The sequence below is a fragment of the Dasypus novemcinctus genome, chromosome 17 (genome assembly GCF_030445035.2).
Source record: "Dasypus novemcinctus isolate mDasNov1 chromosome 17, mDasNov1.1.hap2, whole genome shotgun sequence".
NCBI classification, from domain to species: Eukaryota; Metazoa; Chordata; class Mammalia; order Cingulata; family Dasypodidae; genus Dasypus; species Dasypus novemcinctus.
In genome coordinates this window covers 16,256,100-16,274,781 of record NC_080689.1, presented here as the reverse complement: position 1 = coordinate 16,274,781, position 18,682 = coordinate 16,256,100, and the positions used below count along the sequence as shown (strand labels likewise).

The following is an 18,682-nucleotide window of genomic DNA, read 5'->3' as shown; positions in this document are numbered from 1 at the left end:
TATGTCACTTTCATTTCCATTGCTTAAATGTCACCTGATGTTTTGCTTGGGTAGCACTGACTTGTGAACCTCATTGGTTTCTTCACTGAACCTTCCCGAGTCTTGCGGTATTGCACTTATATATTCACACATCTGTTTCCTTCTACTAGATTGTGAGCTCTCTTAAGGCAATGCACTTAACTTTTTCATCTTTGCACCCCTAATGGCTAACACCATGTTGGGGACATGGTATGACATCAAAAATATTTGTTGAAAAGTTTCTTATGGGAGACCCGTATATTCTGTATGTGACTTTATTGTGACCGAAAACTTCTTTGAAGACAAAATGAAAAAAAGTAAGACACTAGGGAAGAAATGGAAGAAAATGGCACTGTACATACAGGACAACAGTTATTACAGTGATGAAGGGCAAAACGCAACAAAAGTTTTTAATATTTTTAATTTTTTTAATACCCCAATTTTTTTACTTTATTTTAGTTTTAGTTCTTCTAAATATTATGTATTTTTATTTCTTATCTTTAAACCTATCATTACTATCTCATTTTCCTACTAATTTAATTTGGTGATATTCTTGGCTTCATTTTTGAAGAAGTTCTGGATCACAGAAGGGTTACAACTATGGTAGGGGAGGATCATTGGTGTGGGGTGTCAGTGATGGTGGATACATGGGAGGAAGTTCACCTGGGCATACATATAGGGTATATAAATATGTTCCAATGTTCATGGAGCATTACCACAGTGGGTAGAGATTCACACAAACACAGAATGAATATTGAATTCCCATCCTGGGCAACTCTGCCACATTCTCTAATGGAACGGCAACAATCCCACAAGTACAGGGGCAATGACTAGTGAAAAAGGATGGTTCATTGATGGACCCTTGATACTGATGACTATGCTTATGAGGCTTTTGCTTTTGAAACTGCAACTTAGCCTAGTGCTGTAGGGTACCTAGGCGTTACCTCCTGAGAGCCTCCTTGTTGCTCAAATGTGACCTCCCTCTAAGCCAAACTCAGCATGTAAATGCACTATCTTCCCTCCAGCATGGGACTTGACTCCCAGGGATGAGCCTCCCTGGCACCAAGGGATTCCTACCAAGCACCAACTAGCAATGCAACTGCAAAAAGACTTTGAATAAAAGGGGGAAAAGGTAAAGACAAATGAGTTTATATGGCGAAGAGTCTTCAAAGTGAGTCAGGAGGTCATCAGAGAGGTAATGCTTATGTACATCTCAGGAGGATCTCATAGATGGTCAAAGTAGATACTATCCCAAATAGTGGGGCTCCTGAGAGCTCCAGAGACACCCAGGTCCTACAGCCATGGCAGACAGCTCTGGAGTTTGGTGCTTTGCTAGTGGGCCCTACTTTGGAGTTTGTGCTCCCAAGTGTGACAGAGTTGGACTCAGATGTGACTTCACTGTACATGCTTCTGTCCCTTTTATTTGAACCTATTGTTGGTGCTGGAGTTGGTAAGTGGATGTCCAAGAGTCTTGAATCTTTGGGCTGTCCATGTGCCAGCTATGCCCTGAGGCTCAGTGGAGTTGCAACACCTACTCCCCAGTTCATTGGACTCACCAGGACAACTAACAAGGAGGTGAGGATGGAAAACTACCATAACAAGGAACCGAGAGAGTCTACAATTGCAAGCAAGAGAGTCCCATCCATGGGCTATATGGGATCAAAGTCCCTTCTCAACTAGAGGTAGAATGGGCATCAACATCCTAGAATCCTCAGGATTGGAGAATAAAACATGGACTAGAGTGGACTTACTGGTATTCTACTATAGATTTATTGTGATTCTGGCAATGGAAGAAATTATATCATTGATGTAGAGACAGTGGCTACTAGAGTTGCTGAAATCAGGGAGCGGGAAAAAGAGATATAATATGGGAGCATTTTGGGGACTTGGAATTGTCCTGAATGACATTGCAATGACAGATATAAGCCATTATATATTCTGCCATAACCTACAAAATTGAATGGGAAAGAATGTAAACTACACTGTAAACTATAATCCATGCAGAGTAGCAATGCTCCAAAATGTGCTCATTAATTGCAATGAATGTACCACACTTAATTAGTCAGCTAAAGGGGTGCTGATGCAAAATACCCGAAATCGATTGGTTTTTATAAAGGGTATTTATTTGGGGTAGGAGCTTACAGACACCAGGCCATAAAGCATAGGTTATTTCCCTCACCAAAGTCTATTTCCACGTGTTGGAGCAAGATGGCTGCCAATGTCTGCCAGGGTTCAGGCTTCCTGGGTTCCTCTCTTCCCAGGCCTTGCTTCTCTCTGGGCTCAGAGTTCCTTTTTTCCCAGGGCTTGCTTCTCTCTGGACTCAGGGTTCTGCTATTCCTGGGGCTTGCTTCTCTTTCCTCTGTGTGCTTACGTCCCAGGGCTCCAGCTTAAGACTTCAGCATCAAACTCCAACATCAAAAACCTTCCAACTCTTTCCTTTGCCATGTCTTTTATCTGAGTCCCCACCCACCAATGGGCAGGAACTCAATGTCCTACTGGCACAAGAGGCTTATTTGATTAAGTAAAGAATCCAATATAATCTAATATGCCCAGAGGAAAAGATCAGTTTACAAACATAATCCAATATTTCTTTTTGGAAATCATCAATAAGATCAAACTGCTACACACACTACTGAAAGAACTTGTTAATGTGGGGAAAAGTGGGGAGTGTGGGGAGTGGGGCATATGGGAATCCCTTATATTTTTATGTAACGTTTTATGTAATCTACATAGCTTTTAAAAATAAATAAAAAATATATATATATTTTTAAAGATTTATTTTTATTTAATTCCCCTCCCCTCCCCCGGTTGTCTGTTTTCTGTGTCTTTTTGCTGCGTCTTGTTTCTTTGTCCGCTTCTGTTGTCATCAGCGGCAAGGTAAGTATGGGCGGCGCCATTCCTGGGCAGGCTGCACTTTCTTTCCCGCTGGGCCGCTCTCCTTACGGGTGCACTCCTTGCGCGCGGGGCTCCCCTACGCGGGGGACACCCCTGCGTGGCAGGGCACTCCTTGCGTGCATCAGCACTGCGCATGGGCCAGCTCCACACAGGTCAAGGAGGCCCGGGGTTTGAACTGAGGACCTCCCATATGGTAGACGGACGCCCTAACCACTGGGCCAAAGTCCATTTCCCAAATATATTTTTAAAAAAGTTTCTTTTTGCATTCAAATTCTCAGACTTTTTTAAAAACAGAGTTACTGATATTTCATACCATACATCATCTATTTAAAGTATTCAGGCAGCGGACTTGGCCCAGTGGTTAGGGTTGAGGGATGAGCTTTTTCGGTTTTACCAAAAGACAAGCTGAAAGGGACACTTCTATGTGTTAGGATCACATTCATAGTGATAACAGTAAATGCTTATATACCATTTACTGTGTGCCAGGAAATGGTGTGTTGTGTGCATAGTCACTTAATCCTCAAAGAAACCTATGAAGTATGTATACTCATTATCTCCAGTTCATGGCTGAGAAAATCGAGGTTTCCAGATATTAAGTAGCTTGTCTAACATTATACGCATAGGAAGCAGGAGCTGGATTTGAATTTAGACAGTTTGTCGGTAGAAGCTGGGCTCTTAATCTTTGGGTATTCTGTCTGCACTTTGCAAGAATCTTCCCAGTGGACCACAAGATTCCTCTGGCAAATAAGGCCTGCCCTTTGTGTTCTCCAGGACTCAAGGCGCCTCCCCGCAGACAGTGAGCAGCGCGCAACCCGAGACCCACTGACAAAGAATGAATGAATGAATGGGTACATTAATAAATAAATACGCTGCGCGTCCTGAGAGACTTGAATCGGAAAAGTAAGGCGTCGCATGGCAACAAGAGACTTCACAAGAACCCCCAGCCCACACCAGGAACCTCCAAAACCCAAGCGACCAACCTGGCGCAGCTCTCAAAAGCCAGAAGGGAAACGAGAGCGCGTCGGAACCAACAGCGCGAGGCGGGTTTCCAGCGCCAAGGGGGAACCCGTTCTCCGGGACGCTCCGGGGGCGGGGTCTGGCCGGGAGCGCGGCGCCGAGAGGAAGAGCCGCAGTGGCTGGGCGGCGGAGCGCGGGGCGCGGCAGGGGGTCGCGGCGGGCGGCAGGAAAGAGGGAGACGCGTCCAGGGACCGCGACCGGCGCTCGGCCCCGGCGCAGCCCGGCCCCGGCGCGGCAGCGCGCGCTCCCCGGGCCCGCGCGGCCATGAACCTGGAGCGGCTGCGGAAGCGCGTCCGGCAGTACATCGACCAGGTGGGGCTCCGGCGGCCGCGGGCGGGGCGGCCCGGCGGGGCGCGTGGCCCCGGCTTGGGTGGCGGGGCCGGCCCAGAGCCGCCTGCACCAGGGCCCCGGGAGGAGGGCGTGGCTGTCACGAGGGTTCTTGGAGGGGATTGCTTGGACCGGCCCTGAGCTCTCTTTTGGGGGGTGCACCCCCGTCTCACCACCGTACCCCCAAGTGAGGGACCCCTGTGTGTTGTTGCTCCCCGCCTCAGGGCGGTCGCGTGCAGCGTGGAGCCTGAGGGGCGTTTGGGATGGAAGCCACCCAGGTGTAGGGCTGAGCCTCGTACCTGTGCAAGGTTCCACTCTGCCGCCAGCCGAACACTTGGGCACAAGCAAGGCGCTCAGTAAATAGTGCTCAGTGGAAGTCGAAGGATTATTTTGGGAGGAAGGTAGCAGGGTGGTCTTCGAATTTTCCTTGCTACTAGAAATTTTTCTAGAGGTTTAATTGCCATTCCGCCTTGACTGAGTGTGATTGTATGAAGATATAAACAAGCCTGTTACATCAATACTTTAAAACATTCTCATTTACTGCATCCGCGTTCCCTGCACTACCTGACCAGCAAAAAAAAGTGATTTAAAAAAATGTCTCCAGAGTCAGCAGGATTCGATCCATTATGTCATTTAATTTTTATTTAAATGTGTGCTTTCCTGGTGAATGGACAGGAAGAAGGGAGTAAAAGACTTGCTCCGTAGGAAGTATGGGGAATTAGATGTGAGGTGATACACCAACGTGTTTTTGGTACATTTTTGTTTTCCTTTAGTCAATTGAAGTGAACAAATGTTTACTGGTCACTTTTGTTTTGATCTGGCCCTGGGGATGCCCCGAAGAGCAAATAGGCCTGGTGTCTACCCTTGGGGCACTTGTCCTTTAGCAGATGAGTAACTGGCTCACAAGCATTTCTTCTCCCACCTAACTGGGAGCAGAGTTCCTGGTTTGCATCCAGGGGGACTGACACAAAGGTGGTAGAAAAGACTGAGAAGCAGAACGGGCACTAAAGCAAGTCATGGTAAACTTGGAATTTAAGACTGCCAATGGCTGGACAGTTAGCTTCTTCATTTTTGTTAGAGTAGCCAGAACATGTGGGTTTTTTTTCCTTCTGTGGTCAGTGAAGCTTAATTAATGTTTGTGTGTTTTTTTTCTTAATTCGAGTGTTATTAAAATTACAACTGTATTATATAAAGTATTTGAGAATAGTGTTCTTCCTAATGAACTCCAGTTTGGGATTAACAGCTCATTGAAAGTATCATGACATAAATATCAGTGTAAGAAGTGCTAATGACTCTTCACTGCAAAATAATCATTTAAAGTAGCTACTGAAAAAAAAAGTAGCTACTGTTGTAGATACCTGCTGATACATTTTTGAAATGTATGAGTTAAAAAAAAAAACTGCCTCCTCGAACTGTATATTTAAAAGATCTTATAATAATTTTTATTTTTTTAACCATTGAACTAGAACTCTAGCTGAGGTATGATAGACCCCTACCACTTGTAAAAAAATTCTTGTATTAAGATGTTGATTGATTAGATAGCATTTTAATAATATTAGGTGTCTGTTTAAAACTACTGAAATAACAGAACAGTAACCCCTTGTATTTTCTTTTTTTAAACCAGCAACAGTATCAAAGTGCTCTATTTTGGGCAGATAAAGTCGCTTCACTCTCTCACGGTAGGTGACAAATGCTATTTCCCCCCCTGATTTCTCTAATTTTCTCCCTTCTTTCACCTTTGACCATTTATGTAATTTTTCTTCCAGAGGAGCCCCAGGACATTTATTGGTTGGCTCAATGTCTTTACCTCACAGCACAATATCATAGAGCAGCCCATGCACTTCGGTCACGAAAACTAGACAAAGTAAGTAATTGTATGAGCTCTGAAAGTTTCCAAAGCTTTAAAAAATGCCATTAATATTTTAGGTGTGTGTTCTTTTATGTCTAAATTATTGAAAAGGATTCTATTTTTTCTTATTGACTCTAAAGAGAAAATTTCTTAGTCCTACTCTCAGGTACCTTTTCTCCCTGCTCCCACATCTACTCATTAAGATCTAAAAATCTGTTTTCTAAATAGCTTTGAAATTGTGGATATTCCTTCCCATTTCACTATCACTCATACATGTCAAGCCTTTAATTTCTCTGTTTTGTCATCATAGTCTCTTTTCCTGTCTCTTTTATCCAGTGTTGCTTTTCTCCTTTCTTATCTTCCCTGTCTGGAGTTCATCTTTCAAACTATCATGAGTGATGATCTTTCTAAAACACAGGGCTGACTGTGTCACTTGGAAAATCATTCAGTGATTTCCCATTACCTACAGGAGAAAATCAGAACACATGAGTAGACACCAAGGTCCTTTATGATTTCCGTGGGTTCCCCTCTAACCTACCACCCCCATGCTCACATATACGGTGTGCTTTAGCCATGTTGAACCTTGCACTTCCTTGAACTTTCAACAGTTGTTTATAATCATTGCCTGGAGCACCCCCCCACCCCACCCCTCTAATTCCTCGTTTTTCCAGGCTCATCCTGAACATGACTTTCTTTATGAAGCCTTTCCTGACTTTTCCTAATGTAGCCCTTCTCCTTACAGATGTTTCTTTCTTCAACTTGCTAGTACTTTCTTATGGGCCTTCCCACATTTGCACTGTGTTTGTAACTCCCCTCCTATAACCTTATTGAGGGCAGGTTCTTACCCCATTCCAATCCTCAGTACCTAGAAAACAGTTCGTGATGAATATGAGTTAAAGAGACTGCACTTTTTTTCAATGCAAAAGTCAAAGGAGAATTTATGAAAATAGTTCATGTCATGATTATAGGATCTGTTTAAAGTGAAAATGCTGGGAAGCAGACTTGCCCCAATGGATAGGGCGTCCGCCTACCACATGAGAGGTCCGCGGTTCAAACCCCGGGCCTCCTTGACCCGTGTGGAGCTGGCCCGTGTGCAGTGCTGATGAGCACAAGGAGTGCGGTGCCATGCAGGAGTGTCCCCTCTGTAGGGGAACCCCATGTGCAAGGAGTGTGCCCCGTAAGGAGAGCTGCCCAGCACAAAAGAAAGTGCAGCCTGCCCAAGAATGGCACCGCACACATGGAGAGCTGGCAAAACAAGATCACGCAACAACAAAAAAAAGAAACACAGATTCCCGGTGCCGCTGATAAGGATAGAAGCGGTCACAGAAGAAAACACAGCGAAAGGACACAGAGAGCGGACAACTGGGGGTGGGGGAAGGGGAGAGAAATAAAATAAATAAATAAAGTGAAGATGCTTATTATTTTGACCATTTTTGTAATAGATTCATTCTTTCCTAGTTGTATGAAGCATGCCGCTACCTTGCAGCTAGGTGTCATGTAAGTATGCTCTCACATTCATTTATATTTGGTAAAAGTTTCATTTTATGAATATTATACCTTCCTTAGATATTTGTGAGAATTTCCATTATGTGGCTTGGCAGGTTAATAAAGTATTTCATGAGTTAATGTTCTTTACTTTGGTAGTGTTTGCTGTAAAATGTTGATTCTCTATTTCTAAAAGCTGACGTACATGAAAAAATTCTGCTTTAGACATTCTTAATTTAAGTAATGAGTGGGTATAATACTTATTTCCCTTTTAAAATCTAGATTATATGTGTATATATTTAGTCATAGAAGTCATGGTGATGACAGTATTTACATTTTCTACATAGTTTGCTGCAAAAGAGCACCAACAGGCTCTTGATATCCTTGATATGGAAGAACCAATCAACAAACGATTATTTGAAAAATACTTGAAGGATGAAAGTGGCTTGAAAGACTCTTCCAATGACTGGGAAATGTCACAATCCTCAGTAAGTAAACCTGATCTAAAAAAACCATGTTTTGGAGCTGCTGCTCACCAATTCCCCCATCTTCTCAATTATTTTATGAGAAAACATAGTTGCTCTACTTTTCTCCTTAAAAAGTTATGAATACTTTACATTCTTAGGTGAGATTTCCTTTTTTTTTTTTTTTGTCCTCTCATCCAATATTTTATGTGCTAAGACGTACATTAAGGATTGTACAAAGCATGGGACTGTATAACACAGGGAATCCAGTAGTGGAAGATGGACTGTGGTTAACAGGACAAATGTGAGAACATTTTCTCATGAAGGACAACAAATGAATGATTTTAATATAGGTTGTCAGTAATTGGGTGGGTTGGAGGAAAACACAAAAATGTTAGAAGGAATATATCATTGTTGTCATTATTATTTTTGGACCTTTTTTGTAATGCATTATTTATTTTATGAAGTTATTTTTTTCCCTATGTCTCAGCCTAGCTAATTAATTAGCCTAGGTCTGATATTTTCATAATACCCTCCATTATTTTGTAAGCTTAGATTTTACAGTGAATTTTCTTCACCCCCTTAACCATGTTGATGGTTAAGGAACATTTTTAAACTCAGGTTTGTGTTTTTTTGAGGTTTAGAGTCTAGAATATAAGTCACATTTCCATATCCTGCTATTAACAGTAATGGTAAGATAGCTGCTATTTATTGATCACTTACTATGTGTTGTTACTTTATAGACATATATTTAATTTAATCCTCACAAAAGCCCAATAAGTTATTGGTTTTTGCCTTTTACAGATGAGGAAAGGCCAAGAGCAGTTAAATAACTTGTCCAGGGTCAAAGGCTGGGATTTGAACTCAGGTCTGTCCATTTCCAGAAGTCTTAACCCTTATGCTACACTTGCCTTCATTTTTCTAATATTTACTAAGATCTTTTATTGGGACCTCTTTATCAAATTATTTTAATGTTTAGATAGATAGGGCCTCTATTTGCTATCTCTAAATTATTATCCTATTTGGGACAAAACAAATAATGAACACTATAGTAGTGGTATATACGTAAGTTATAAAGATTTGTTGGAATAAAGTAATGAGAGCCCAGAGACTGTAGACTGAAAAGCTTTCTATAATACTTTCATATTTCTATTCATTGTACTATGGTAGTTTTTTGGTAACTATGTTTTTATTAGAGAAGTTGTAAACTTACAAAACAATCATCCAGATGTGTGGAATTCCCTTACAACACCCCTCCACCAACACACTACATTGTTGTGGAACATTTGTTACAGATTATGAGAAATATCATCAGACTATTACCACTAACTATGGTCTGAAGTGTGCATTTGATGTATTTTTTCTTTATCCCCCTGTTAACATAGTAACCTTTGGCATTGATGGAAGAATATTGCAGTATTGCTGTTAATTATAGTCTATAAGTTAATTGTATTTTTCCAGTGCTTCTCCATATTCTGGCTACCCTGCAATTGCGATGTACATTTGCTCTACTTCATAGAACTAGAACATGTATTTGTACTATTAACCACAATTCACATCCTCATCTGGGTTCACCATGTTATTCAGTCCTAAATTATTCTCTAGCCTTCTTTCATTTGCATTTACATCCCGAGACTATCCTTTTCAGCCACAATCTTATTTGTAAACAGTTGCATTAGTTCTACTTACTGTAATATATTACCATCAACTCTATCCATTTCCACACTTTTCCAGTCAAGTTAATTTAAACTTCTGCATAGATTAAGCATCAGTACTTGTTCACAGCCCTCCTCATTTCTCCTAATAATCTGTGCTCTAGGTTTTAACCCCAAGAGTTTATTCTTCGTGTTTAATTCATATTAGTTAGACGATACAATATTTGTCCTTTTGTGCCTGACTTATTTCACTTAGCATAATGTCTTCAGGGTTCATCCATGCTATCATACATGGCCCAATTTTATTTCTTCTTACACTGACATAGAATTGCATCAGGTATATATATATATATACCTCATTTTGTTTATCCATTCATTGGTTGATGGGCACTTGAGTTGCTTCTGTCTTTTGGCAACTGAATAACGCCACTGTGAACATCAGTGTGTAAATGTCTGTTTATGTCAGAATTTTCAGTTGTTTTTGGATATATTCCTAATAGAGGAATTGCTGGATCCTATGGCAGTTCTATATTTAGCTTTCTGAGTTACCACCAAACTGTCTTCCATAGAGGCTGCACCATTTTACATTCCCACCAACAGTGAAGGAGTGTTCCTGTTTCTCCACATCCCCTCCAGCACTTATTCTTTAAAAAAAAATAATAATAATGGCCATTCTGTGCAGTGTGAGATGACATCTCATTGTTTTAATTTACATTTCGTAATAGCTGATGATATGGACATGCTTTCATGTGCTTTATGGCCATTTGTATTTCCTCTTTGGAGAAATGTCTATTTAAGTCTTTTGCCCATTTTTTAATTGGATTGCTTGCTCTTTTATTGTTGACTTGTATGATTACTTTATATAGAATGGAAATTAAATCTTTTTTGGATATGTGGGGTCCAAATATTTTCTCCCATTGAGTGGGCTGCCTTTTCACCTTCTTGACTAAGTCCTTTGAATCACAGAAGTGTTTAAGTTTGACAAGGTTGCATTTATCCATGTTTTCTTTTGTTGCTCGTACTTTGTGTGTAAAGTTTAAGAATCCACCACCCAGCACCAGGTCTTGCAGATGTTTCCCTATGTTTTCTTCTAGGAACTTTATGGTTCTAGCTTTTATATTTAGGTCTTTGATCCATTTTGAGTTAATTTTTGTTAAGGTGTGAGAGAAGGGTCTTCTTTCTTTTGGCTGTGGATATCCAGTTCTCCCAGCACCATTTTTTGAATAGACTGTTCTTCCCCAGGTAGGTGGATTTGACAGCCTTGTCAAAAATCATTGACCATAGATGTGAGGGTCTGTTTCTGATCCATCAATTTGGTTACGCTGGTCTATGTGTCTGTCTTTATGTCAGTACCATGCTGTTTTTACCACTGTAGCTAGGTAATAGAATTTAAAGTCCAGAAGTGAGAGTCCTTCAACTTTGCTCTTCCTTTTTAATATGTTTCTGGCTATTCGGGGCCCCTTACCCTTCCAAATAAATTTGATAATTGTGTTTTCCATTTCTTTAGAAAATGCTGGTGGAGTTTTTATCAATACAGAATTGCATTGAATCTGTATATCCATTTGGGTAGAATTGATATCTTCATGATATTTAGTGTCCCAGTCCATGAGCATGGAATGTTCTTCATTTATTCAGGTCTTTTTAAAATTCCTTTTATAGCAGTGCATTGTAGTTTTCTGAGCACAAGTGCTTTACGTTCTTGATTAAGTTTATTCCTAAATATTTTATTCTTTTAGTCGCTATTTTAAATGGAATTTTTTCCTGACTTCTCAGATTGCACATTACTAGTATATAGAAACACTGCTGGTTTTGCATATTAATCTTGTATCCTGCTACTGCTGAAATCGTTTACTAGTCCTGAAAGTCTTTCAGGACTTTCCAGGTATAGGATCATACCATCTGTGAATAGCAAAATTTTACTTCTTTCCCATTTGGATGCCTTTTATTTCTTTTGCTTGCCTGATCGCTCTAGCTGGAACCTCTAGCATTATTTATGGAACAACAGGGGACATCCTTGTCTTGTTCTCAGTCACAACAGGAAAGCGCTCAGTCTTTCACCATTGAGTACAAGGTTAGCTTTGGGTTTTTTATATATGGCCTTTATCATGTTGAGAAAGGTTCCTTCGATTCCTGTCTTTTAGAAGGTTTTTTATCAAGAAAGGATGTCAGATTTTTTTAGATTGCCTTTTCTACATCAATTGAGATGATCATGTGATTTTTCTTCTTTGATTTATTAACGTGGTCTGTTACGCAGATTGATTTTCTTGTGTTGAACCCCCTTGCATGCTTGGTATAAAATCCACTTGATCATGATGAATAATTCTTTTAATGTGTTCTTGGATTCGATTAACAAGTATTTTGTTGAGGTAATTCTGCTATATTTTGACAAGATAAATCCTTTAGATATAAATTAACTTTTCAGTGTTCCTTAATTTATAGTTTTTGATAAAAAATTAAGTTTAAAGGTATTGATTTAATAGTATTTGACTCATATTTTTCCAACAGATAAAGAGTTCTATTTGTCTTTTGCGAGGAAAGATCTATGATGCTCTTGATAATCGAACTCTAGCTACTTATAGCTACAAAGAAGCTTTGAAGCTTGATGTCTACTGTTTTGAAGCATTTGATCTTTTAACATCACACCATATGTTGACTGCACAAGAAGGTTTGGACACTAAGGTGTTTTTATGTTTAGCACAATTAATATTGTTTGGATTGGTTTTTTCCCTGAAATCTCTAGAAACAAGGGTAGGCTATACACAAGTTTAAATAGCCCTATTAACTTCCTTAATATCTGGTCAAATATGCAGCACATGGCAAAATACAGTATTGTACAGTGCTTCTAGCTGTCACAATCCTTAGAGATTTTGATGTGCTCAGCTTTCTTTTTGGGAAGTGATTGAGGTGATGTAAATAAAGATTTCAATGTCTAATTTAGTGATTCTCAACCTGCTTGCATTTTAGAATTCTTGGGGAGTCTTAACATCATACCACTGTCTAGGCCCCAGTTGCATTTCAGAATCTCTGGAGGTGGGGCCCTGACTTGAAGCTTCCTAGATGAGGCCAGAGTATAGCAGGGGTTGAGAACCACTGATCCAGAATCACTGATCTAGAGAACCACTGATCTAGAATGTCTGCAGTGACTTGGAGATGGATAAACAAGAGAAACAAATAGAAAGTGTGGTTGTTATATCGATGGGATTCAAACACAGCTTAGCTTAGTGCACTGGTTCTCAACCAGGGGCAGTTTTGCCCCCACCGTGAACATTTGGCAATGCCTGCAGACATTTTGTCTCACATATCCAGGATGAAGGGGTGGTAGGCTGCTTTGGGTATCTGCTGGATAGAGACCAGAGATGCTGCTAAACACTCTGCTGCACAGGGCATCCCCCTGCAACACAGAATTGTCTGGCCCTGAATGCCAATACTGCTAAGGCAAACCGGCCTAGTGATTTTTCATTCTGACTGATGATTAAAATCCCCCTGGAAGATTTCTTGGGCCAGAGCCCTTGTAAAGCTGCTTCAGCCCTCCATAACAAATGTTATTTTCTCTTTTGAGTTTATTTAGATAAAAAAACTATAGAATTATTTTAATTGCTGAAGGTTTTTTTTCCTCCATAAATACTGTGAAAACATTCTTTTTTTCCTCAACATTTTTAAGAAAAAGAACTTCTTGAATCACTACCTCTTAGCAAGCTCTGTACTGAAGAACAGGAATTGCTACGTTTTCTATTTGAGAACAAATTAAAAAAGGTGAGTAAAAGCAAAAGTTAGTGTTTGCTTTATATAAATATTTCTACCATTAAATTTGACCTCTATTCTTTTACTAATTAATCAAGTTTGGCGTTTTACTAATCTAAGTTCTTTCTCTCATAGAAGTAGAATTTGTTAATACGACAGGAAGACTTATGTTCAGTACATCTAAAATTTAAGAAATTTAATTTTTACAAACTTAGTACATTTGCACAAGAATATAGTTAGATTATTTAAAGTATATGGAATGATTCTTTAAAAAAGCTTCCAAAAATCGCGTCAATACTAAAGGATTGAATTGTTAGGTAAATGGAATAAAGTTGCATGAAAATGAGAATTTTCTCTTATGCTACCTGAACTTCTATGTTTTAAAATATTTCCTGCCATGGAATGCTGATAAAAAATTGAGAAGAAAATGAAACTTATTGAGAAGAGCTCTGATGAAACTTGAGGTCAGAGAACTTCTCAGAGGCTCACACATGTCCTTGTGTAAATCCCTTAAACACTTGGGCCATGTTTTTATATTATTGCTCATTTAGTTTATGTTTAAATTTCTCTGTGTTTCAGTATAATAAGCCTAGTGAAACTGTCATCCCTGAATCTGTAGATGGCTTGCAAGACAATCTGGATGTGGTAGTGTCTTTAGCTGAAAGACATTATTATAACTGTGATTTTAAAATGTGCTACAAGTTTACTTCTGTGTAAGTATATGCATCTGTTTTTGTGTAGGAACATAAGGACTTCAATTTATCTTATTATTTTTTATTAGAGAAGTTGTAGGTTTACAGAAAAATGCAGAAAATACGGAATTCCCGTATACTCCCCTCTCACTCATGGTTTCCCTTTTATTAACACTGCATTACTGTGATACCTTTGTTAAGATCAATAAAACACTATTATTATAATTATACTATTAACTATAGTACATAGTTTACATTAGGGTTCTTTGTGTTGAACAGTTCTATATTTGTTAATTTTTTATGGCATATATGCAATCTGAAAGCTCCCCTTTTAAATACAATTCAAAAGTATAATTCAGTGATATTAATTACACTCACAATGTTGTGCTATCATCACCACCATTCATTACCAAAACATATCTCATTACCCCAAATGGAAACTCCAATGCCTATTAAGCATTAGCTCTTCATCCCTCACCCCTTCCCCTGCCCCTGACAACCTGAATTCTGAATTTGCTTCATGTCAGTGAGATCCTAACAATGTTTGTCCTTTTGTGTCTGGTTTATTTCACTCAACTTGATATCTTCAGGGTTCTTCCATGTTGTCACATGTATCAGAAATTATTTTCTTTTTATGACTGAAAAATATTCCATTGTATGGATATAGCACAACTAGAATTCAAGCTTTTGGAAAAATATGAGTCAGATACTACTAAGTAAATACTTTTTGCCAAGTCATATAGTAGTTTTATATTTAACTTGCTAAAAACTACCAAAGTCTTTTCCTAACAGTTGCATTTTATATTCCTGCCAACATTGAGCAAGTGTTCCTATTTCTCCACATCCTCTCCAATCCTTGTTATTTTCTGTTGTTTTTTTAATAGCCATTCTTTTGAGTGTGAAATGGTATCAAATTATGGTTTTGGTTTGCGTTTCCTTAATGGCTAATGATGTTGAGCGTCTGACGTTCATGTACTTTTTATCCATTTGTATATCTTTGGAGAAATGTCTGTTCAAGTCTTTAAGCCATTTTTTAATTGCTTTGTTTTCTCTTTCTGCTACTGACTTGTAGAATTTCTTTATATGTCTTGGATATTAAATCCTTATTGGATATGTGATTTCATAATATTTTATCCATTCTGTTGTCTCTTTAATTTCATGATGAAGTCCTTTCATGCACAAAAGTTTTCTTAATGCTACCTGGACCTGCTTCTAATGTCCTTTCCTTTTAGTCAGTTCAGTGTGTTTTACCTAACAAATGTGTTGTCGTGCTTTCTGAGTAATCTCATACTAGTTGATCATAATTTAAGTTGCCTTTACTATTTGCACAGTACCAAGCAGTATGTTCTCTTTAAGAGCAATTTACAGACATAGTTTTATTTATATTTGTAGGCTTATTACATTAACTTCTTAAGGCCATACATGTTCCTTTCCCCCATCTTTGATAATTTGCAAATTTTTGAATACCACTTTGGCATATTTTCATATATGGAGACTAATAATTGGAGACTAATAAAATCCTGTAGATATTGGACACTCAGCCTGGCACATTGACTAAGTCATTCCCCCCACCTCCTCTACTGGCTTTCCAGTACAATAGTTCAAACTTTTTCTTTAGCAGAATTATATATACTATATTCTGTGGGTGCTTGGAGTTGCTTAAAATCCTTGAAATCATAAAAATTTTAATTGTCAAATACTTGTCATCTATTTAGTACTTCAGAGGTTTTTTTTTTAACCTTTTAAATAATTGGACTACATATTTCATATCATACAATTCTATTGACTAAAAGTGAATGTACATGATAATTTATTTCTTTCTCCTTCTATATCAACCACAATTTCCCCTTTCCTTTGTAATCTAATCCTTGCCTTAGCTGAAGATAATTAAGCTAAGAAAGTAAAAAAGTAGTATAACGCACAGTATTGTACAAATGATAGCTAATTATGAAGAGAGCTATTTCATACTGTTTCTGGGGTAGTAATGTGTTGCTTTAACTTTCAGAGTAATGGAAAAAGATCCTTTCCATGCAAATTGTTTACCTGTCCACATAGGGACACTTGTGGAACTGAATAAAGCAAATGGTAAGAATTTGTTTTTAAATTAAAACAATTTTTAAGACAAATTTCTGAAATTTTGTCTTAACATCTTTGATAATTGAGTTTGCAGGTAACATAGTGGAGCTTTACAATAAAAGTAACACTAGGGGAAGAAATGCATATCAAGATGACTGTCTATTCTGTTATTCCAACAAAATACATTATTTCTTTATATCTGCATCCTGCTTCCCTATCCCCAAAATAAGTTGTGGTTCAAGGTATATTAACTTTAAAGTAGAATTTGGGATGTCAACTTTGCCATTTTTTGCTTTTCATGAATACTGTGAGAAAACTAACATGGCAGAAATCAATAACTATTTAGAAATTGAAAGTGGACAGATATTTTTGCTTGTGTTTTTCCATGCTTTAATATTCAGAAACAGTTCATTGTGCTGTGTATCTACCCTTACATCTTTTTAAACTGAATACTGAGTTCTGTCAAAAAGGAAAAAAAAAAAACCCAAACCCCTTTTACTCAAAATATGGTCTGTGCACCAGCATCCCCTGGAAGCTTGCTGGAAATGCACATTCTCATGCTGCCCCAAATCTGAGTCCATATCTGCATTTTAATAAGATCTTTAGGTGACTTGTGTGCCTATTAAAGTTTGAAAAGAGCTATTCTAAACTTAGGGTGTTGTCATGAGTAATATGGAAACTTAAATTCCAGTATTTACATATAGAGATGTGATCATGAAATGCTAGGAATCACATATTTCTCCAGAGAAAATAAATCATGCTGATTTGACCAACTTGTGAATTTTGGTCAAGCAAATTCATTGAAGGAGGTTGAGATAGTCCACAGTAGGCCCATGGTTTAAGGAAACAGGTGTTTAAGATAGGTGAGGAGCTTTGGAATAACCTCTTAAATTCTATAAATTGCTGTACTCTGTAGTGTCTTTTCTGACATTGCGTGTTATTTGCCATTTGTGTAGTCTTTCAGTCACTCAACTACTCAGTGCCCACTTATGGTTCTGGATCTGAATAAGGTGTTGGGGAGGGTTTTGAATGAAATAGCTATGGTATCTGCCCAGTGGAGTCTCTGTTCCATTAGGTACATGGATTTATATCTAGAGGGAAAGAAAAGTATGAAATCATTGCTGTAACAGAATTTGCCATAACAAAAAATGTTTCATCAAGAGTTATAACTAGAGATAAAGTAATATCTTAAAATACATTTGACATGATTTTTTTTTCTTCCTTTTTCCCTAATATAGAGCTTTTCTATCTTTCTCATAAACTGGTGGATTTATATCCTAGTAATCCTGTAAGTAACACAAATATATTTTTTTCTTTCAGTGTTTTATTTTACCTGAATTTAAGAAAACATTTAACTAGTAGGTGGCTTATATTTGAGTTTATGCAAATAATGTTTTATTTTAAAGTGTTGGAGCAGATTCTCCTTGGGTTAAGGTACTTAGAAAGACACATTAACCTTTACAGTTCATGAAGGTATTTTTTTAATGGTAAGTTAAAGCAAAGCCATTATTTTATTCTGATTATAGAAACTATATATGCTTAATTTTAAAAATAATTATCATACAGAAATATATAATACTGAAAGTGAAAGCCATGCTCCCATCTCTCACAAGTAGCAGTAATAATGTGGTAGCTTCCTCACATTACTTATAGAAAATAACTTACTGATTAGTTCACTGATTGAATCACTGTGCCTTTCAAACTAATATGGATAAGAGCTGAGAACTAGAAATGGAAATGCAATTAGTCCTTAAAGACAAAAGTTTAGGAACCCTGGTCTGGATCTCAGATAAGACAAGAATCAGTACCTTAGACCTGTGTGAAAATAACTTCTAAGGTGCTGAAACCAGTATAAAAGTGAACTCAACAAGATGCAGAATCTGGAGCCAGAGGAGTGAAGTGGGCCTGGCTGGTTTTTGACATATGAAGTCTCCGGAGCCTTTTCTTATATCAAATGCTAATAATACATGGTTGAGGGCATCTTGAGCGAGAACTGTGGAATGTCTGTCCTCTTGTGTAGAACCTGAGTAGACAGCCCATCTCTAAGAGAAATTTCTAACTTGAACTAAAATACGTGACATAGTAACATCTAATTCATCTTCTCTCTGCCCTCATATGCTAGAGATTTCCAGTTCAAGGTTAAGCATCTTTAGTTACAGTAAATTTTTAACTTTTTAGGTGTCTTGGTTTGCAGTGGGATGTTACTATCTCATGGTTGGTCATAAAAATGAACATGCCAGAAGATATCTCAGGTATGAATTTATTTTCTTCCTCCTAGTGAAGCTATACGAAGTGATTTCTTGTTCATCTGCTTCAATGCAAAAATTTAAAAATATGTATTTCTTAACAATTTCAGTTTGGTTGCATTATTTTTTTTACATTGTTCTTCATGAGATACCATGAGGAGAGAGAAAAGAAATGATGGTGTCAACCTTATTCTCGGGGAGTGTATATATAAAATTT

At 38.2% G+C, this 18,682-nt stretch overlaps 1 protein-coding gene across 3 annotated transcripts in view; it reads left to right on the top strand.

Moving 5' to 3' along the window:
• The first annotated feature begins 4,033 nt into the window (after positions 1–4,033).
• CDC16 (cell division cycle 16) overlaps positions 4,034–18,682 on the top strand; it is a 41,416-nt gene continuing 26,767 nt past the window's right edge. For 2 of the 3 annotated variants that reach the window (XR_009181104.2, XM_071208754.1), the window contains exons 1-11: positions 4,083–4,242; positions 5,882–5,936; positions 6,024–6,121; positions 7,565–7,603; positions 7,939–8,079; positions 12,216–12,375; positions 13,372–13,463; positions 14,031–14,164; positions 16,149–16,228; positions 17,458–17,507; positions 18,398–18,471. Coding sequence is in view for 2 of the 3 variants with exons in the window: in XM_071208754.1 (XP_071064855.1) it covers positions 4,195–4,242; positions 5,882–5,936; positions 6,024–6,121; positions 7,565–7,603; positions 7,939–8,079; positions 12,216–12,375; positions 13,372–13,463; positions 14,031–14,164; positions 16,149–16,228; positions 17,458–17,507; positions 18,398–18,471 (971 nt within the window). In the remaining variant the exon portion in view is untranslated. Of the gene's footprint in view, positions 4,243–5,881; positions 5,937–6,023; positions 6,122–7,564; positions 7,604–7,938; positions 8,080–12,215; positions 12,376–13,371; positions 13,464–14,030; positions 14,165–16,148; positions 16,229–17,457; positions 17,508–18,397; positions 18,472–18,682 lie in introns of all 3 variants that reach the window. The other variant, XM_058278335.1, reaches the window with a different exon arrangement.